The sequence below is a fragment of the Gallinula chloropus genome (genome assembly GCF_964237585.1).
Source record: "Gallinula chloropus genome assembly, chromosome: 9".
In the NCBI taxonomy this organism is placed as follows: domain Eukaryota; kingdom Metazoa; phylum Chordata; class Aves; order Gruiformes; family Rallidae; genus Gallinula; species Gallinula chloropus.
In genome coordinates this window covers 10,193,619-10,216,534 of record NC_140094.1, presented here as the reverse complement: position 1 = coordinate 10,216,534, position 22,916 = coordinate 10,193,619, and the positions used below count along the sequence as shown (strand labels likewise).

The 22,916-nt window shown below is 35.6% G+C and overlaps 1 protein-coding gene across 1 annotated transcript in view; it reads right to left on the bottom strand.

Annotated features, from left to right (window-relative positions):
• Positions 1-22,916, bottom strand: part of EFL1 (elongation factor like GTPase 1) — a gene marked incomplete at its 5' end in the record, with an annotated part of 70,292 nt that overhangs the window by 14,374 nt on the left and 33,002 nt on the right. Inside the window, 3 exons of the mRNA XM_084268073.1 lie at positions 2,256-3,256; positions 8,214-8,361; positions 10,773-10,904. Coding sequence (XP_084124199.1) covers positions 2,256-3,256; positions 8,214-8,361; positions 10,773-10,904 — 1,281 coding nt within the window. The remainder of the gene's footprint in view (positions 1-2,255; positions 3,257-8,213; positions 8,362-10,772; positions 10,905-22,916) is intronic.

The following is a 22,916-nucleotide window of genomic DNA, read 5'->3' as shown; positions in this document are numbered from 1 at the left end:
TCGTTACATGTATTTCAACCAAGCAGTCTGGAGTATTGTCTGAGTTAATGCTATCTACAAAGAAGTTACATAAGGTCTTTGGTTTTAGCACCATGGGCAGCCTGCAGCATACTGAAAAAATACTGGCTCTAACTCTACACTAATTTGTTGAGCAGTTTTCACAGCATCAATCACTGAGAAGTACTGTAAGATCTTCCTATTCAAAATAGTTTAAAGTTATTTTGAAAATATGATCCCACTTCAACTTACAGAGTACGTCTGCACAAGAGACTCACTTAAAAGATTTAAGTCCACCCTAATAAGTATCACCTCTTTAATAAAGGATACTTCAGTATTTCAAGTTACATCACAAAACAGTTTTGGTAATCCCTGCACACTATAATAAATTAAGCTTTACACTGAAAAAAACACCATGGAAGGACAACAAGTTCAGCATTTGCAAGAGCCTGGAGGTCACCATCCACTTAGCAACCAGGAAGGAGGGAGCTGCCCTTCTGTTTTGGATTCTGCATGTTTTCACTTATACAACTGAGGCAGAGAAATTAATATGAACTGTTCCCAAACACTGTGATCTAAAATGTTAATAACTTTATTTTTAAAAAATATCAAAAGCAAAGGCTACAACCGTGTGGTAAAGTCCTTTTTCTTCAGCTCAAGATAAGCTTATTTTCATTGTCAGAAAAGTCTGATAGAAAAAGCTTCATATACTGAGACAATAAGCACAGAAGTAAGCAGCTTTCTCAAAAGCTAACATCTTAGAAAAAAGCAAATAATGTGAAGAGATACTAAATTAAACTAGGTATCAATATAGGGAAAACCACCTGAAAGAACTAGTAACAGAAGCCAGTTTATCATGCCAACTGCCAAGTCTTACTGGATAGTATGCAAACTCTTCACTTCCCCTAATAAGAATGCAATTTATTAGCTTAAACTTCCGTAATAAAACCTAAACACATGAATTTGTAATGAAGTCAGTCCAAATCCATGGTTATCACCACACAACTCACATTCATTAGACTGGAATAATTTGCTTGCATCTCTGAGTCCTAAATTACACTCATTAAAACAAACAAAAAAGCATTAAAAAGCCATGTTGTCATTTGGGTTTATGACACAACCGATGAGCCACTGAATGTTAATTATATCACTATAACAAACGTTGGATAAGGAATTGGTTGGATGTTCGTTCACACTCAAAGCGTTGCAGTCAATGGCTCAATGTCCAAGTGTAGACTGGTGACAAGTGGTGTTCCTCAGGGGTCAGTATTGGGACCAGCACTGTTTAATATCTTTGTCAGCAATACAAACAGGGAGACTGAGCACACCCTCAGCAAGTTTTCTGATGACACTGAACTGTGTGGTACAGTCAACATGCTGCAGGGTAGGAACGCTGTCCAGAGTGACCTTGACAGGCTTGAGAGATGGGCCCATGTGAACCACATGAAGTTCTACAAGGCCAAGCAGGTCCTGCACATAGATCAGGGCAATCCCAAGAACAACTACAGACTGGGAGGAGAATGGATTGAGGGCAGTCCTGAGAAGACCTTGGGGGTCTTGGAGAATAAGCAGCTCAACAGGACCCAGTGTGGGTCAATAAGGTGAGTTTTAAACAAAATCTTAGGATCAGATTGGATCAGATTCAGCATGCAAGCAACTCCTATAGAAAGCAAATGTTTGGGTAAGTTAAGGTCTTGTAAGTAGTTAATAAGAACAAGTTTAAAGTGGTAAGATAAAGTGTGACGCAAATCTGATACGTACTGGGTTTGCAAAGTGAGAAACTTGCATACCAGAAGGATACAGATACTGCCAAAAAAAAATCTACCAATTGGACTGTAAAAATAATTTAAGATTATATATTTTCCAGATTTTACTTCTATATTGATTGTTACATTAACTTTAGCATCTTCAAATGGCATGAACAGATTCTGCACTCATTTTACTAACTTAATAGGATTCCTCATCTCTTCATGGCACTGATGCTTAATTAAGAGACACAACATTGATATCTGTAATTTGCACTTCCAAAAAAAGTGTCATTATTTATACATGTTTCAGATAAGCAAGAATGTTCAATTTTAATTCATAATAGTATAAATACTAAAGGCATCGGACAATCATTCCACATACCTACTGAAGACCTATAAAAAACTTTTTACACATTTTAATGAAGTTACAGTTTCTGATTCAGTCTAAATTATAAAATCTCACCTTGGAATTCAGAAAGCAAATTCTTGACAAAGGTTTGTCTGTCTTACCTAAAACTTCTGCAGTAGCCATAATTTCACATGTGTACATCGCTGCCATAAGCCTCTGTGGTTTTGCTTGCAAAGCGTAACGACAAGCTTCCTTCATGGTGGCAATCAGCTGTCCAGAGAAGGGACCATAACAATCTGCAAGTGGAATTTCTCCCTTAAGTTTACAAATTTTCTCAGATGATTTTGGAACACTCTGACTGAATTCCTGGTGTTCACTCGCATCGCAAACTTCAGTGCCACTGCTTGTTACTGTAGTGTCTTCATTTTGTTTAAGTTCTGTGGCATCACCTTCTCCTGAATCCTGACTACCAGTTGACAGTATGTCTCCAGCTTTATTCATTTCCCATCTTTCTACTGTAAAACAAACACCCATGAGGGGTTCTTCACACATGGGACCTGAAAGCGTAGCCAGCTGAAATCCACTTACTATGCTGTTGTCAAAGTCTCTGTATTTACTTACTTCTTTCACAGCATTCCCAAGGCACTGCCAAACAGACCTTTTATAGCCCTCAAAATTATATACCAAAATATTAGGCCCACACTTCCGTGGTCCAAATGACCAAATTTGATCAACAACATTTCTCCACTTTCTTCCCTGCAGGTTTTTTTCCAACTTCTCTTTGAATTCCTTGATCCTATCTAGAGTCTTCTGATTTATCTCATGAGTTTTTTTATCTTCATTCAGAGATGTGTTGAGTTGCTCCATTGTGCGAATTAAGTCATTGTTTTCTTCAAGAAGTCGAGTTACCTCCTCAGGAAGCGGCACCGCTCTTACACTGAGTGTAGCTTGTTTATTTGGAGTAGATATTGTAACAAGCCCATCTGAATCAACCTGAACTCCTTCAGGAATTTTGTTCTGGTCCTCTTTTGTTTGGTGTATGACAGCAACTTTCTGCTGTTTCCCTATTTCTTCATTCACCATGTCAACTTTTGGAGGTCTTGTTATTGTCTCTCGGAATGGTATAATAGGTGCTGATACACTAATCTGTACCTTTGCAAACCTATAAAATAAAGTTTAAAAATTAGTTTTAAATTAAAAAAAAATACTTTTAAACTTTGGGGGTGAGGAGGTAGGGCAATGGCCTTACTTATGTTCATGAAGAAATCTAACTGCAAAACAGATTACTAAAATAATACAATTAATCTCAAACTTTTTAAAGTGTTATATAGTTCAAAAAAGCAGCTTTGCCTCTTATGTGTTCAGGAAGGTTTAGAAGGGAACTGAAAAACAATAAAAGCATTGCTGTGCCTCTGCATAAATCACTGGTTCACCCATATCTTGGCAACTATGTGCTGTTGTTCTCTCCCTTCAAACAAGAAACAATAGAAACAGAAGAAAATGAGAATAAGGATGGTCAAAGGTATTGAAGTATTTGTAACCTTCAGATGCTTCTAGGATAAGACAGAGGTCTACCAAGTAGTGAGGAAGGGGGAAGGCTCCTCAGGATTAACTCAGAACCAAACCATAACAGGACCTGAACTGAAAATGAATGAGGCCCAGGAAAGCATTATGGTTACTCTGCTTTTACTCCAATATCTGCTCTAGGCCACACTGCAGGAGACACGATACTGAGCAAGACAGACAACCTTTCTGAACTAGTACACAGCTGCTCTTACAGTGAGATGCTTTGAAAAGATAAACCACTGGGTAAACTGAACAGCCTCCCATAAAGGAGTGTAGAACCACAAGGTTCTAAATTTTGTGGGTTCAGATCAAATACACTCTCTGAGCTAGGGGAGCTCGGAGAGCACCCATATATAGAATTATAACAGGCGTTTATTCCATGTATAGACCTGTCATTGAGTAGCAGCCTTTTCTCTGCTATAAAGCAAAACACAATCCCTCCCCCTTTTTAGACCTCAAGTATGTTTATGTCATACGGTTGCTTCAATGAAAATTAATTGACAATTTTAAAAATGAAGTTACTTACATGAGTACAGCTTTAGAGAAAATAAAGACATAAACAAAAGAAACTATGGGACATAATGAAATTGATGATTAACTACAAATAAAAATTAAAGCATCAATTTCATATCAGAAACCCCTATTATTTCAAATCATTAAACACTCTTCAGTTTGTTAGAAGAATTTATATCAGAAGATGCTCAAAGATAATGGAAGAAAACAGGACAAGACAAGAAAACAAACACATTTTTAATGCTGTGAACAAATCTCAGTTCTGCACTAATTAGACCAGGTAAATTCCGTTTTTGCCTTTAAAGGACCACAGAAAGCATAAAGTGAAACAAAACATGAGACAGTAGGTGAAGATTTTGGTCTTTTTCAATACTAAAAGGACAAAAACCCCAAACCCTTACCAACACAGTTCAGCCTGCTTAAGTAACTATTAACCTGCTTTGCAAGAATAATAGCAGCTTTTCAAGGAATTATTTTGAGTTAAGAGTTGAAAGATTCACCCTTAAAAGCTTTCATTTTTCTTTTCATTTGGTAAGGAAATAACCCTACACAGCAAAGAAAACCTGTCTGGAAATAAAAATATTTAGGCTTAGATATTATTTTCCTTTATTTATACTAAATTCCTGCTAATTACATTTATATAGAACTATTTTATTCTTCAAAGTGAAAGTTCATTTTTGGGTAAGTCACTGATCTGTGTGAAGGAGATGTAGTTACATTTTTATGCTGCCACAGATGATGTTAAAAATTAATGAAAATCATATTCCAGTATGCATGACTTAAAGGATGAATTACTTACATGATTGCATCGACATCTTTGAGGCTAATACAATGCATTCAGGAATGCTCATACTTCAACACTCTCTCATTCTAAAGCTAAAATATTTGGCTGTAATTTCTTTTACAACAGCCAATCCTCTGCATCAAGCCTCAGCTCTGATTTGTAGTACCTGCAGCTGAAAGATAGCAGCTGAATAGCTGTCTGCAATAAAACAGCCACAATAACCATCACCTGAAATCTAGGAACTGATATCCAAGCCAACACAGCACAAAGTAACCCATCAGTTTTAATCTATGTCATGAATCTTGAGAAACAACCAAAGTCTCTGTCTTTCGTGCTGTGGACTACGTGGACCTAGGAGCTCCAAAGCAACTATTAAACTTCCACTAAACTTTTCACTATGCTTTCATACAAAGTGTAACTCACTGCATCCAAAACTGCTCTAAAGCAGATTATTTTAGAAGCTATTAGTCTGAACTCCAAGCAAAAATGCAACTCGAAGAAAAAAACCCCTTAAACTAGGATTGTGTCTGGATTTTTCATGCAACTAAGCATTAATAAAACTGCCAAAGGTTATTATGCAGGAAATGGAAGTGCAGCATTCCTTTATTCAGGCAACCAGCATTAAATTTAACAGAAATAATTTTCTCCTTTGGCCTGATAACCACTATATCGCAAAACTGTTACAATAAAGTGATGCTTTAAAGTCATTTGAAACATTTTAGTCATATCACACGTGAGTAATGGCAAGAAAAAAGGAAGAATGATCTATTATATTTATCTGACTGACTCAAAAATCAAGAGCTGTCTATTGTTTTTAACCACTCATAAGATCTGAGCAGGTTCCTTAAATGACAAAAGGACTAACCAAATTTCTTAAGTTCTCATAAATGTTGGCAGTGTTAAAAACATTGCAGAGAAAAAGCAAATTTAATTTTATTTCCATGGGACTCAAACCCAGGAGGTCTATGCTTTTTGCAATCTTTCATGCACTTGTGTTATACTAAATAAACAAACAAAAAACCCCCATGCTACCACCACCATCTTCATTCTCTTTGTTTCTTATTTTGAACAGGGTAATTCAATCCCCTCATGCTTAGTATTTGCAATGCTCTTTGAACAAAGAGTTCTAAAAATTCCTATTGTAAAATACAGAAAATATTCAAAGTTAAAAGGTCCAATTTATTACTCTTTTCAAAAGGAGCTAATAAGGAAGAAAAAATAATAAATTTAGGGAAATTAGGCAGAACATCCACAGTTAATCATCTAAATAAACATGGATGACTGATCTTTTGTTTGTTTCTATGTCTCTTCAGATCTCTGACAATAAGTATCACTTGGAACATAATTTCATAAATGCACACTGGAAAGCTAAAATTAAATATTTGCCTTTGAAAAAGTTTGACTAAAATCTTAGCAAAGTCAATTCAGTGTATTTTTGACTTAGCAGAACCTCCTCAGTTTCTGTAATTATTCAAAAAATGGCAACACTTCAAATCCCAGTTGATACAATTAAGAAGATGCTAAGATCAGAGTCTTTCCCCACTACTTTTAACTGTGACTTATGCACTTCTAATAACCTTTCCCAGTATTTTTTGTGGAAAACCTTGTGGGCCACATTGTGAGAGCTCACAATATACACTGTCTCAATCCCTAGTTCATTAATTGCCATTCCAAACCACGTACACTTAAAAATTTGTACAAAAACACGTAAAGAGCTAGAAAACGTAACATTTCAGAAAGCAACTTTTTCTCTTCACACTTTAATAGTTAACTGAAGCAAGTTTCCTGCTGTCAGAACTGCAATCCAAGAGGAACAGTGCAAGACAGGGATCTTGACTTTTCCCTCCACGAAATGGGGACAAAAGGAAGGGAACATTCTTGTCTCACGAGCTAGTATGTATGGGACAACAGCTACGATATACTAAGTCCACAGAGATGGCTAGAAAGAGCATGAGCTAGGAAACACACACCTGTTCCCAACTCCTTTTCTGAGCTGGTATACAAGGAGGAAGAAAGGCATCATGAGCCATATGTCAAGGCCAAGTGGGTCAAAGGCTGGAGCCCTGGTAGCCTGTGCCCTCAGGTGTTTCTGCGTCTGATGCTACAAGCACAACGGGTTGACATGCTTTGGTGGTTTGGCACACTGAATGTTTCCTTGAGGGATACTAGTAAGTGACACCACATGGACACACCTGACAGCTTACAGTTAAAGCCAAATTAGATGACACCTCAGAAAAGAGACAAAATTATGTTTACAAAATAAAAGGGCTGGAATCTAAATATAAAGACTGCTGCCAGCAGCTCACTATAACCCTATTTCCCCACCATATAGCTTTTTCTCCCCACAGATTTTGACCAATGCCAATAATAAAGGCATTCATCCATCTTGCTATGCAAACTGCAGCTGGTACAACCAGTTATGCTCTATTTAACATGTTCCATTCAAGTGATGTGTATCAATAAATACCATGTTTTTAAAAGCAGTAAAAATGCATTGCACTAAGCTTTAATAACCATTAAAACATACATCCAGTTTTACAAATGATTCAGTCTAACTTCCCTAAGAAGACACTGCTGTCTAATACTAACTGGAATGAACATGGGTACAGTAAGACAGACATACAATCATCCATCAAGAGGTTTCCATTTTGATTTAGAAATAAAATGACAGTAAATTCATGAGGATGGATGTATGCAAAATTTTTAGTAAATGAAGTTATAAGAAAGGACTGTCAGACAACTGTTCTAGCACTTGAAGAAACATTAGAAGATACTAAATGTATGCCTTCATACTTCAAGAAAATAGCACTCATGAATCAGAGAAGATACTAACTTTAAAAAAAATAATCAATGTGAAGAGCAAAGAACAGGATAGAGCATGCACATACAGTTTTGGTCGTGTTGCTTTCTAGCTTTTGAAAGTTCATTCATCAGAAATTATTCCCCTCACAGTTTTTACTTTGTACAAATGGTACATTGCATTCTTAATTGGGCTTCTGAACCCACTGCAATTTATCATTTCTATAAAGTGCCCAAGAGGTGTGTAAGATGTATAAAAGTGACGAGCTAGTGGCTTCTCACCAACTGCTGGTAATTTCATAGCTACAAAAAGGTATGTTTACGATCTGATGGTAAAATTTGTTGGTGGATTAAGCTTCTACTTTACCAGAATATAAATCAAAGATATGCATCTGACAAAGAAAAACAACAGAAACCTACTGAACTAAAAATATTTCTTCCTCCCTGCCCCTCTAACCTTTCTTTCAGGTCATCCAAGCAACGCTGAAGATGAACTTCTCCTGCTGTCACCAGCACATGCTCTCCTGTCTCCTGGATTAAAACCTGGACACATGGATCAGCTTGGTTTAAAAGCTTCATTCCTCTAACCAGCTGAGGCATATCACCTGGCAAAATAAAGTATTATTAACAAAGAAATACTGAAGAAGGAATACTTGAAGTAGGATATACTTAAAAGTGAAATTGCAACACTCATTTTTATGGAAGTCTAAACACAAGTAAGTACTTTAGGAATACTCAAATGGTTTAAAAGCAGCAATTGAAGATGTAAGCCATACCCATATTTTGTCACCAAGAATTTATGTACTGATGATAAAATTTCCATTACACAATCATAACCATGGTACACAGTTGAATGCATTGCACTTTTTTGAATTACATAGCTTGTTACACTAAACCTATTGTAAAACTCTCATGACTATGTTACCTTGCTTCCCATAGACAACTGACTACAGATACAGCTCACAACCAACAAAAAACCTCGGCCTCCCGTTTAAGACTAGTCAAGTGCAGTAGTGGGAAGGGGGGAAAGAGAGAACGAGGAGATCAATCTGTTATCAATATGAAATGATTAAAAAGTCACTCCTCATTGTCACAAATTATCAAGAGATAAAACCTTATTTATTACAACTGTTTAAAGTAATTTTTCAGTAAATAATTGTATTTGCAAGATTTCATGGCTAAGTGCAGCAACCTGTAAACTGCTAATGCTTAAAATGCTCCAAAGACATAAATAACAACTTCACTAAAATAAAACCAAAAATGATTCCATATGGATTCATTAGAAGGCATAAGAGTGAATGAAGGACAGGAAGGATTTAAGCTAGCTGGCAATCAGTGAAAAGCTTTAACACTATTACAACCTAAAAAGGGGAAAAACTGGGAATGTGTGAGAGCTTCTCTGTAAAACAAAACACCACTGTCCCTAATATGAAGGTGTTTAAAAGAGTTATCATAAAATCAATGAAGAATGAACAGCCACAGCTGAGTCAAATTTGGCTAGATTGCATCAAAGCTAGATAAGCACCTCATGTCAGCAGCCTTTCATAATTAATACAATTGAAAAGAATTAATTATGATTCATTTTTCTTATTTTACATATGGGGTAGAGAATACCCACAGGCTTTCTAGGAATGCATATTCATAATCAGAAAGAAGAGTGACATTAAACTCATCATTCTCTTGGAGACTAGTAAAAGAAATATGATATTGCATATTTGATGCTAATCTTGTAAGGGTGTAATAGAAAAGTACCCTTGAAAACCAGACATAAAAATAGACAAAAAGTGAAAAAACCCCACTGTTAGTTCACATGGTCAATACAGCTGTACACAGCCTTTCATCCTTGTCTTCTGCATTTAAGCCCACTGAGAGAGATAAGACTTTTATTTTTTTTTAAATCTTACTGTAACCATACACAAAGATTTTGACATGAATGTGAAGACATGCAGTAATTTTCTGAAGTATACAGGGAAATAATTTGTATTTGAGTCATTTTTCCAAATAAAAGGATGCAGTTTGAAGCAGGTTTGCTGTGGAAATCCAAGGCACCTGCGTGTGATAATGTCCCAGGGCCACCACAAGACAACATCCAGTTCACCAGACAATTGATTTCAAGATGAGCCTGAAATGGCTACATTTTGTTTGTCTTCCTGTTATTGCAAGCAGCAGGTGATTTTCAGGAAACTTTTTCAACTGTAGCTACCTGTTATTTTAATGAATTTAGTTAAACCATAAATTCAGAAGGAAAAGAAATTAGGCAATGGTATAAGAAAGATACAGACTCATTTTCTTAAGGTAAAAAAGAAAGTAACCAAAAAATTGGTCAGTAGTTCTAGAATTACATTTCTTAAACTTTTTCAACTTAACGCTATTCTCAGTAGAACAAGTAATTTCTAATATTTTCAAAACTGATTTAACAAATGCATGATTATCTGTTATACAAACACACAGGACAAGTAGGTGCTGTAATTCTGCTTTAGAGGATTTTGTAACTGAAAAGGAAGCAAATTACTTTTGTTCTACTATGACTACGACAACAAATGGAAATTGGGCAGAAATACTGATATAGCCATAGGTATACTACTCCATGGTTACAGGGAGGAGGGATCAATTAGAAGGGCAGTAGTGCAAATCTGTACCATGAGCTTAGTGATACAGCATAAAAGAGTATCAGCAGAAGCTAAAAACTCAAGCATATTCCTTTACTGTGAAGGTTAGTATAATGAACCTTTACGATCATGTACAGTCTTACTTGTGGAAGAGCTCAGCCTGACCACAGTAGGCACACGAAGGCCTTCTGTATCTCCCCGCCTACTCAGACATGAGCTAGCCTGCCAGAGCAGTTTACAAAGGCAACAAAAGTATGACACTCTAGGCAACACATGTATTTGTTTTATACTAAATCAGTCTCTGCTACACTGGATACATGAGGAACTAGCCAAATCACTATGGCAGGGAAGGTGCATTGCTACCACACTGAATTTGTGTTAGTATTCCCATTCTCCTTTAAACTTACTTGGATGTTTTGGTTCAACAGCTACCCTCACGATTGGCGTGGCTTCAAAGTTGAGAGGTGTAAATGGTGGACAAGCTGGTGATGTTGACAAAGTTGCAGACTTCAGCACAAAATCTTGCAGGCCTCCTATTCCTAACAGAAGTTGGAAAAAGTAAAGCAAAACAAAAAACCAAAATAAATCACCTGCTGTCATATTAAATGAGACTAAAGACATGATCATCAAGCTAAAAAAAGCTGAAATTATTCTAATTACAAAAATCAGATTCAAAAATGACTCACTGTTCATTTAAAGTATCTGTTAAAGTATTTGTGCATAATCTGTGCACTCGAGTCTCTGGAGTGACATTTGATACTCAGACTCTCGGTTCCCATTGCGTTCACTCTGTATTTTCAAAGGCGTGTTTATAACTCTGAGGAACAGAAAGGACATGAGGACTTCTTTCCCTTCTAATACATCTAACTCTTTGTACAGCTCAGACTTATTTTTGGTAGTTTAAATTTAGAAAAATTTAGATTGCAAGAGCCCTCCAAAGGTCATCTAGTCCAACCTCCAGCCCAGTTAGCAGGGCAAACTTCAAAGTTAGATCATGTTGCTCAGGGCCTTGTCCAGTCAAGTTTTAAAAACCTTTAATGACTGCACAGCCTCTGTTGGCAAGCTCGTGCAATGCTTAATAACTCTTATTGTGAAGATGTTCTTTTTTTTTCCTTTTTAATGGTCTCCTACCTCTTCTTATACCTATTTGGGACAATCCTTTTCTGTAACTTGAATCTTGTAAAATTTAATCTATCACATAGTAAGCTATTACTTCTAATCCTAATATATTTTATAATGCCAGCAAGTTGAAGGAAACAGAACTTAAATTGTAGTGATAAGAAAAACTATAGAAAAAATCATTAGTTATAAATCTGCAAAATAGCTGCTGTAAATGCATAGTCTTGGCTGGCTGGCACATTTAAGACAATTTGAAATTATTGCCTTTAAATTTATAACCAACAGGATATCATTCATAATTTACTCAATGCTATAAAAACACTACCAGAAGTGTTTGAGTAATAAAGAAAACAAATAAATCTGATATTGATATATAGTCACTTTTCCTGATTCTCCTTCAATGGTAAGCAATGAGCATTGCAGTACTTCTAGTAGAGTACAAATTAAATGCACGTGCAGCTTACTACAAGAAAACTGAAAGCTTTAAGCTCATACTCTATACCTGCTTAAAAATTAAAATTGCATGTGTAGGTTGCAGTGTATTTGTGCTCTTTTCTCCTTGTTCTCCCCTTTGTGTCTGAGCAGTAACAAAAAGAGAAGTTCTTAACCCCAGCTCCCACTAACACCCTAAAACTTTTCCAGGTTCTTTTTTGGTTTAGTCTTCTTTATTTGAGGCCAGAGACAAAGAGAGTAGGCTTCCACCCTATGAGATCATGAGGGAGTTTCAACTCTGAAGAGCCAGCTTGCTGCAGAGATATCATCTGCACAATCAGGCTGTTTCTACAGCTCTGAAGGCTGAATGTCTGGCCAGCAGGATATGCCAAAACCCGAAATGTCACTATTTAAGAAAACCTGCCCTAAAATAACTGGAAGCAGAACAACATTCAACGGCTCTAAATGCAAGATAGCAGATGCTACAAAGAAAATAAATGTGTATAAACTCTGTCTTGCACCTGACCTATGACCAGCACGTATTTCCTCTTTTTCACTTATTCAACATGTGGTTTGAATGAAAAACAAATGCTGGATCATCACACCACTAGGGACTGAGAAAAGGGATGGGTCCACTTTATTCTGATCTTCTCCAGCTGGTAAAAGGAAAAAGATTTAGAGTGGGAGGTGAACAGCTTCTTTTCACAGTGTAATGTGAACCAGAGAAATCAACTTACCAATCTTACTTCAGATAGACTCACTCTTTTCTTAGCACACATTACAGTACACTTAGTGACATAAAGAAAACTTAAAGCTCTCTGCTCTTTTGTTTGCATTTGAAGGCAGAAATACATGAATTATACTAGTGTCTGGCAACAACAATATACTAAAAATCAAAAAAATCTGTCAGTAATAATGAAAATGTGTTAGCTGTACAACCTGAGCACTTTAATTGCTGAACTGTATGACCAAGCACAGAACAGTGTCCAGCCCTGATGAGTCTATTTAATTTAGGAATACTTAGAAACAACTGCTGGCAAAAACATCCAGAGATTAAATTCTTGGACACTTTTTGGCATAATATGATGATGAGTAGTAAATTACTGTTAATGTATTTTCTGAATAACATTAGATGAAGATCTAACACAACTAGTTCCAAAATACCACATGACATGTCAATGGAAAAATTCTAATTATGCTGATACACCATTCTTAAATTTCCTTATTGTTCAATCCACTGAAATGTACACATGCTACTTGAGATCACAGATCTTAAACGTATAATTATATATGTTAATTACTTGAATGAAGTTAGAAAAGCCACTTCAAAATTAAGCTTCTAAATTCACCTCCCATTTTAAGATTGGGTTTGTCCCATTCAGTCCTTGAAAAAAAAGCTGTCATTATAACACATTTTACTTCACATTTCCTTTTGTGGTACAATAATTTGCAAAGAGAAAGGAAACACAGGTAAGAAAAAACTGCTCAAGCAGGAAGGTGAGACAAACCACCGCTCTTGTATTTTCCGCTAGCTTGAGGAATGAAGCACTAAAAAGCACTGCAGGCAAGTTTGAATAGTCATCTCCCAAACAACAATCTAGTCTACAGAGTATGCAGTCTGCCACACAAACACACATGCACTCCAGTAGGCAGTTTGATGTCCCTTATTTTTATTTTATTGGTTGATTTTTAAGAGAAGTTGGAGTTCAAAATGTCTACAGGAATTTTTAAACATACTAACTTGATCAGAAAACGGCTTCTTTCAGACTGTGGTGTGTCACCTGATCTCTATACAAAAGAAAACGCTGAATTCTCACTGTCTAGGGGAGTGTCTACATTTATGAAAAACACCTTATTAAAAATCTCACATATTTTGCTATATAGTGTATAACACTACATCTAACACCATACTTGGGAGCAAAGCCTTTTCTTCAGTCTTTTCTTCTTCAGTCAGGAGTTAAATCACCATTATAGATTTTATAACTTAAGGCAAAAAGTCATACACATTTAACAGCTGCTACTATAAAGATCTGTTTTACTTGTGCATAGTCCTGTTGAGATTAAGGAGATCAGTGCAGAAAACTGCAAAGCAAGCTACTCATGCTTGAAAAGTCAAGCCTAACAAGGGATACAGTATGAGATGTAATATTACTTTTTCTTAAATTTGTCATCTAAAAGCTTTGCTCCTAACTGCAGAATAATACTTCTCTTTTGAAAAAGCATTTCCACATACTGCTGGTCAATAGAGAGACATGGGCCTGAACTCAATTTGAATAGTAAGAGGCACTGGAAAGTAGCACTCTCTGGGGCTCTGTCTATGTGCCAATAACTCCACTGAACAAAAGGTAATTCTGCAAAGCCAAACACTCAGACAGAAACACCCAGGCAGAGCAGCATTAGCTCTACAACTTGACACCATCTTTAAAAGAAACAGGCAAGACTTCAAATATTATGCACAAGTTGCTCCTGGGGAGATTCTGAGTGGACACAAGAAGAAGGTTTTCCACAATGAGAACAATAAGCCATTGCAACATGTCCCCAGGGAAGTTATGGATTCCCCAACACTGGACACTTAAGATTTGGCTGGAGAGGATGCTGGGCCATCTTGTCTAGACGAAGCTTTTGCCAAGAAAGGTTGGACCAGATGTTCCTTGAGGTTCTTTCCAGCCTGGCATTCTATGATTCATATAATTTTAAAAGGATTACAAATTATTTCTTATCTCTTCTCCTAAAGAAGCCAATCCTACACATAATTATCAAAGTGATTTTTGCTACCCCATATTAGAAGCATTGTCTACATTTAAAAAGCAACCTGTTATATATCTATATATTCAGATTACTACAAACCCTTCACACTGACCAACAATAAACACATTTCTGGATATTAAAATTGTTATTTCAACAGTAATTGTCAATCTGTAGGTTGAAAATACAACTTCCTCTTAACAGACCAAGAAATCATCAAAGGACTTCAAGATAATTTCAGGAAAGACCTCCCAAGTCTATTTGTTTGTTAAAATTAGACAAAATTAGGGTGTACACCAGGGAAAATTATTAGTCAGATGGATATGTGATACAAAGGTCATTCTTTTGATGAGTTTTATTACTTGCCCTAGAAGATAAGAATACTATATTAAATACATATCTACTTGTATGGCCAATGTTTTTGCCACACAACAGAAATTAAATGGAAAAAAAAATTAAAAAAACAATGAGAACATCATGACTGAAATTTTCAGAAGAGTTAAGAGATTTAAGACAAGTCTCCACTTTTTGCTCCTGTGTCTTGCTGGTAACCACTACACCTTAGACACTAATTTTACAGCCTGTAAGGATAAAGTACATTTTTCCAGCTCAATTCAGCTATAAAGACCCAAACACATAAGAGATCAATTTGAAGATACATGCTTTTTTTCCTTTGATGTAGAAAGATTTAGTATCTAATGTTCAAGATGCACAAAATGAAGCAGACACCACCACAAGAAATAACTTTCAATCAGATAAGGAAATAATTTAGTGTGAAAATCAAAGAAAGAATGAAAGCTGTTTAAATTTTAAACTTTTGCCACCTTGTTACTAAGCCTCAGCACAAGTTTTGTGGATCATCATCTTCTTTCACTGATGATATCAGCCCCTAAAAATCCTTGGCTGCTTTGGAATGGAGACATGTCAAGCTCTGGAATAAGATTGTAAGGAAATAAGTAAAGCAAAAACCTAATGTTAATCTTCCCAGTAAGGTTCTGTCTCCACTGAAATATATAATTTCTTATCAATATTGTTTGTTTAGAAAGATTAAGACTTTACAATATGCAAAGCCGCCTGGTTTAAATGCTCCTTGCACTGCATTGCCTATCAGTGAGGAAAGACCATGCAAGCTCATTCATGTACAAGACAGCATGACGCAAACTTTTCTAAACCTATACAGTCTGAAGTCTTAAAATGAGCATGTGCCTTTGGTTTCAAAGGGAGTGTACAAACAGAATACTACCTCTAAAATTTTCTTTGGGCAGTAATACAAATACCTTTCTCCTCCCTGCTGAGAGATATTTGAAAATAAATATTTTTTAAAAGTGCTTTAAAAAAAACACGCACTAGAAAATAAATTCAGAAATCCACCTTAAAAATATGATCGGCTCTTAGATGTTTCCAGTTTCTCCTTAAATAGGATGAAAGCCAGCTAAAACAAAAGAAAAGCAAAATGTATCTGCCAAATGATATTAAAATAATTTAAAAAAATTAATGAAAACTCCATATCAATCATCATTCTCCTTCAAATCTATCCACAGAATTCTCCTCTTCCCCATATGTAGCATAAGCCTAAAAAAGTTGATATCATTAGCACGTTGGTGCCTATTAGGATGACTAATACACATTCCCTGTTTTCACATGCAATTTAAGCATCAACCTCCATCTTCAATTACTATCCCTAGTAACACTTAATACATGAAAAAAAAGGAGAGATTTTGAAAGGGCTTTTGCAAGGCTTTTGGTAGGATTAAACTTGGTTACAATAGTATGCCTTTTACATTTGAGGAATATTAAAGTGTTTTACAAATTGCTTGATTAAAAGATGGTAACTTTAAGGACTCTGGACAAGTAGCTCCTATGTCTTAAGAATACCTTGTATTACACATTTATCACCTCAGCTTTTAAACATGTTTCTCTTGACTCTCATGAGCATAGCATAGAGACATCTGAGGGCAGAACTTGACCTTCTATATTAGAAACTGTTTCTGGAAGGGAAGGGAATGTAAATCAAGACACAGACCACATTCTAGTTGAGATTTCATCAAGTTTTTTCCATAATGCAGACCACATGTTCGCACAGACTGCCGGTGAGCCTCCTCTTCTCAACTGTAATTGTGCACTTCCCCCTCAATTGTTCTTTCTTGCTTCAGAGGCAAGTGATATGTTGGTATGGAAAACAGAATATTGTGAAGTACGTGCATGATTTCAGCTGTTCTCAGTACTTTTGCACAAAAACTTAATTCCACATTTTATTTTGTATTTCATTTCCTCTTTCCCAAAGTGATTTATTTTTGAGTCAAATTGCTAAAAATCACCAGTGTCCAAGAGACTGTAGAAGCCTCTATCTCAGTTTCTTGAGTTCCAAAGAAACAAGGTCCACCTAAATACGTGCTAGAGATTAACAAGCAGAAACATGAATTCTGTTCCTCAATACTAAGGCGTTAAGTTATACTTTTATGGTAAAACTTTCCTTGTGGGATCAGAGCAGTTTGAGGACAAACTGAGCATAACTTTTGGATCAGATGAGAATAAACTCGTCCATATTATTAATAATGTTATAACAAAATTCCCTCTCCCCAAGGGGCACAACCATGCGATAAGCAATAAATGACTTGTGAGACACGAAGCACCTCAATGCTTTCCTACTGATTCACTGAGTAGTAAGAGATGAAAAAGTGGTAGGGCATTGAGTTCTTTTAGGAAAAAGACTAGCAGTTCAAAGGATGAAGTTGTCTGCTTTAGAAGAACTGCAAGGAAAGCAATAATATGTTCAAATAAAATCTCCTATTGCAAGATGATAGTTTTGAAGGTGATTGTAAATATGTATGACTGAACGAGCATCATTTATCCTCTGCTGAGACTCTTCAGGAAAAAATACCAACTTATATTTGATTAAGTACTTGAATTTATGCGTGCAGTAACATGCATTTCCTAACTGTTGAGCTGAAAATTGTAATTATGAACTCTCTCATACTTTTCTCAGACTAAACTATACAAAAATGTCAAGGAAACCATTAAAAACCCCAACTTTTTACATTAAACAGTAACATTTTTAAAATGCTAAAGCGAACAGATGGAGATCTACCTGCACTCAGTCTTTGTGAAAAAGCAGACACCAAACCTGAGTCAGGAATTTGCTTGCAAAAATACAAATTTATCTTAAAGAGAATTAAACCAATGTTAACATTCCATATCTGACTTTTTGGTTTACAAATAGGTGTAGTCAAAATGAAATACTGATTTCCTCAAGTTGCTTAATGAGGCAAATAAGTATAGAAAATGAAAGTATTTCTGATAATTATGTTTATCTTACAGTACAAAATTATTTCTCATGCCATATGACTTTTGGAGCTCAAAGCTAAAGTAAATTAACCTGATTTTTAATTTTTATGGGTCAACAGTTTTAGCACAGAAACATAGCAAGGAAGTTCATCTGTAATCTGCCCCATTCCCCTTGATGTATTATGAAATCAATTCACTTGTAGCTTCACCAAAAAAAAAAAAAAAGGTAGTAAAATCTCTTTACAAGTTCAGTTACTTTAATCTTTTGACCATAAAGTGTTCCTGATAAAGGCACTAAATGATATCTTTGGAATTTTATAAAAGCGTTAATAGTTCTACTCAGCAGTATACATGAAATTTATTTTGCCTGAACCCACACATTGTAATTCCTTTCAACACACCAGCTCAACTTGACACCACTTTAAGAAGTGATACTTAACAACAGTAAGTTTGTGGACAGATTTTTATACAACGTGACCACATAGACACTGGAACGCACTTCGGTTAGCCTGTACATCACGTTAGTACTTCCACTACTGCATGTGGAAAACATTTAGCACCATACAAAATTCTTAAAAGGTTTCTGACACACAAACCAAATTTTAGATTTATAATTACTTTGAATACCTGATTTTAATTTGACCTGACAGCAACACAGCTGAATTGACTTAATTTTTAAAAAAGACTTCCAGAACTTCAGAATGGTTGTTTCAACATATATGCTTTATAATCTAAAAGTTCCCTTAAATACTGTTTTGTTGGGCTTTTTATTTGTAGCAGTAAATATACTTTTGAAAATGAATTAATGAAGTTGCATATTGTACTGGAAAACACATCAGTTGAATTCATATGAAACATCACATGTAAGGGAAGAAATTTTGCCCAGTATTACTCTATGGAAAAGGAAAGCCTTCTAGACAGAGTATTAACTGCACTATCTACAGGGAATATATACTTTTTTAAGGATGAGAAATGTCTCACAGGAGTAGCTCTAGATATTTCTAGGAAGCCTCCCTACTTTGTCCCAAAGATAAACACATTCTAGCCATCTACTTACCATTTCTACTGGTTCAAATGACAAAAGTATTTAACAAAAAAGAAAAAAAAAGTTATTTCAGTTGTAATTCTGATACTGAAATTCTCTAAGACTTCAGCTATAATGCTGACATCTGTATGGTACAAGGCAAAAAAAATGGGGCTACTGATGCTTCATAAAGCTGTTCTGTACATAAATTTTTAATAAATCTTATCCATGAAAAAATGCCAACAAAGAAACCAGAAAACACTGAAGTGTTTGAAAGAACACTTCAGTTAGGCTTAATATTAATACTTTATTAAATTTGCAAAGGAACGTATGCTAAAAGACCAAAGATTCTTTACCCTCAAAGTAGCAAAGAACAAGAGATATCTCCATGTTTGAGCAGTCCTCTAGCAAAGACACAGATTATTTTGTTAATATTTTGAATATAAAAAGAGAAGAAAATTAAAAACATTTTAAAATAAACCTCTGTGGCTTGCTGAATATACCAGAGTAGTTACACTAGGGAAAAAAAAGTAGACAAATCCCCATTCTAGTCTTTTGCAGAATCACTGTTAATAACATTAGCTATGCACACATGCTCAGTTCTGGAAGTCTATTAAAATAGGATCCTATTTTCTTAGGTCTCTAACATGAATAGATTATATATCATAAGCATTGATCAAAACAATCACTTCCTACTTTATTAAAATATTTTAAAAATATTTCACCTACACTAAAATATACATAGAACTTCAGAAGGCAGGGAGAAGGGGAAGGCTGTAGCCAGAGGCTGAGAGGGGATGGATTGAATCAATTATGCTGTATCAGATTGGAAAGCATTTAACGTTGGAGGAAAGGAGATGGAGGAAAGGCATTTATATTTTGAAATGTAGTGAAGTTCAATATTTATTTTTAAGTAGACACTGGGAAGACATAAAGCCCCGTACAATATTTTAATATTTTTATGAGAGGCATGTGAGTGAAGATCTAAAGTTTTAAGGTTTTGAGCACAACAGCAAACTGATTTCTTCTAATTTCTTGGCCAAATGCTTCCCACAGCAGAGCAAAATAACTAATCTCAGATCACAGATCAACATCATAAAATTATTTCTTAATAGATCAGACTTGCTTTAGTATAGTCTAAGAACCAGTGGACCATTAAGAGAAGGGCCATTTTAGGTTTTATTCAGTTTAAGCAACATATCCTGAAAACGGGCAGATTTCATATATATACTGTTTTCTTAAGCTGAAGATTATAACATGTAAGTAACATCTGCTACTTCCCAGAATCAATTATAAGTGGTGTTAAAATTAATGAGGCCTTCAGGCTCTGATCTTGCAAGGAATTCATTTTAATCTGTAAGAGTCTTGGCGCTTTTGTCATGTTTGCCTAGAAAAAGCTAGATGAACATATTGCTACAAGTTCTGCATTACATATCCTAGGTACATGGGGAATTTAGAATCTACTACTAGAAGTGCCAATTACAAAAGACAATGGTAGTTCAAAAGCTCGTTAAATTTTGTCCATCCTTGTGCTGACTTTAGAATATGTTTAACTGTAGAATCTCAATATACCTGATTTACATTTCATCACTTAAAAAACAAATATGAGGTCTTTATCACTCAATACATCAGGTAAATGCAAAGACAGACTAATCAGCTCCGAGGATAGGACACATTAGGATTAGAAGCAGCATACTAATTACCAAACGCGTACAATATCCTGTGGGAAATGCCCTACTGAGTCACTGACCATTTATCCTGGTAATGTGTAAGACATGCAAGTAACTAATTAAAATTCCATTTTCCAAGACCTGACCCAATGCCTAATGCTCTCCTTTAAAGGCAACCCCCTGTCCTCCCTTGCATCTGCCTATAAGTGATTTCTGCTTGCTTATTTTGTTGCCTTGGGAAATATGGCTTGAAGTGTTCCAAAGTACCATGAATAATGGATCACTTCAGTCTACATTATGCAGAAGTTGATGTTTATTTTAAATACAATAATTTAAGTAAGATAAAGAATAACATAAAATTTGACTTCAAGCTAAATGAAATCTTCAAATAGATCATTTGTGGTTACAAGCACTAATATTTAGGGGAATAATTAGAAGGAAGATTGTAACAAAAGAAAGCACCTTTCAAATGCCTCAGATTATTAGAGCTCTGATATAATGGGTGTACAAACAAATGACACAAGGAGGAACAGAGAATGCCTTAAATACACTTCTTATATCAGCAGCTCCCATTTAATAGCAAAATGAATTCCAAAATAAACAGAAAATGCATTAAAAAAATAGTTACTGCCACATGAAAACCTATGCCTGGGCCATGAATACTGATCTCAAATTGAAAGGCAGAGATATGATCCAAATGCACCAAAGAAAATTGAGGTAGAATAGTGAGAAATTGAGTGAAAATCAGAGATGGAATTTCAGAAAGGTATTTCAAAACACGCACACCAGTGACAGAAGTACCTAAGAAATACATAATAATAAATTTCAGAATAAAACACTCTGCTAGACCTTCATTATTTTGGTTAGCATAGGTTTTTGCCACAGTAATAAAAAAATACTCTTCCCACAAAATTAAAACTGTATTAAAATAATTCATTTTAAAAGTCAGCTTCACATTAAGTATTTCTGGCAGTCAGTATCTGTGTAAACTAAGCATACCAAAATCGTTTTTATTTAAAACATAAAACAATACCTGAAACATAACACTGCTACTCCTTGCCTCCCAAACATTTTGCCCCAAAGGAAAAAAGGACTGCCATTTCTCCCCTAACTTCTGATTACTGTAGTCAATGTATCATTAAGAGTTTTTACTGAAAATCATAGTCCATACTACTTTGACTTGCTGAATTATTGCAAAATACTAGCTTTTATTAGCTCTAGATAAATGAGAAAATGGCGAAAAAATATACAGATAATTCCTAACCTATAAGAATTCTGAAGACTAGTGCAGAAGACTACGTTTTTGAATTAGACATCAAAATGATTCTCTATTTCAAATACAGAGAATAGAAGTTAAATGGAATTAATCTTGATTTTCAATTCCCCCTGGCAAAAATAACTAATACAGTTTAGTTTTATTTACACCCCATCAGTCTCCATGCACCAGTAACACTCCAAACATCACACTCTTCATTTGTTAACAACAGGCACGAGCCTTATACTGACAAAAGATTCCAGGAAGGGAGACTGGAGCTTTAACATCTCCACTTCTGGAAAACCCTTGGTGTTTCATTTCCTTTTCAACAGTAATAACACCAGTCACAATGTGATTCATTTGCATTAGAGGATAAAAGGAAAAGAGACCCCATTCCAAAAGGAAGACTAAGAACACCATCTCAAATGCAGCTTGGATGATCGAACAGCCAGTGGCCATCATAAAGAGCATCCTGCCCCACTTAATGCTGCCCAGCAGTACCACTAGCATTTGTCAGATTCTGGGTGAGGCAATGCAGGATACTGAACAGAGTACGACTAACCTAATATAAAGGCAATTTCCCTTCTCACCCAGTTTTCACTCCCTCAACTAAGAAAGCATTTATACATTTCTAAGAGACACTGCTTCTCATATGTTGTCCAATAGCAAATCAACTTATTAATCACAGTGAAAATCCTACAGCATACAGAAGCCAACCAGAAGTATAGCTTTAACAATCAGCATATTATAAAACTAATTAAGAGACCTCTTTTCCCTCCTATCTATGCAGAAAGTGGAGCTAACACCCCATAGTCCTGAAACAAGTCAATTTGTCTCCATGCCACATCGCTACCCTCAGAAACTAGACCAGTCTGGGGAACATTTTGCTGACTAGGCAGAAGAATCCCCAGATGCGGTATCATGTATCACCCACAAGCAACAGCAGACTCGCCTGCTGCTTCAAGACAAAGCAAAACCTTACAACACAGAACATCAGCTGCTTTTCTGAAAAAAAGAAACG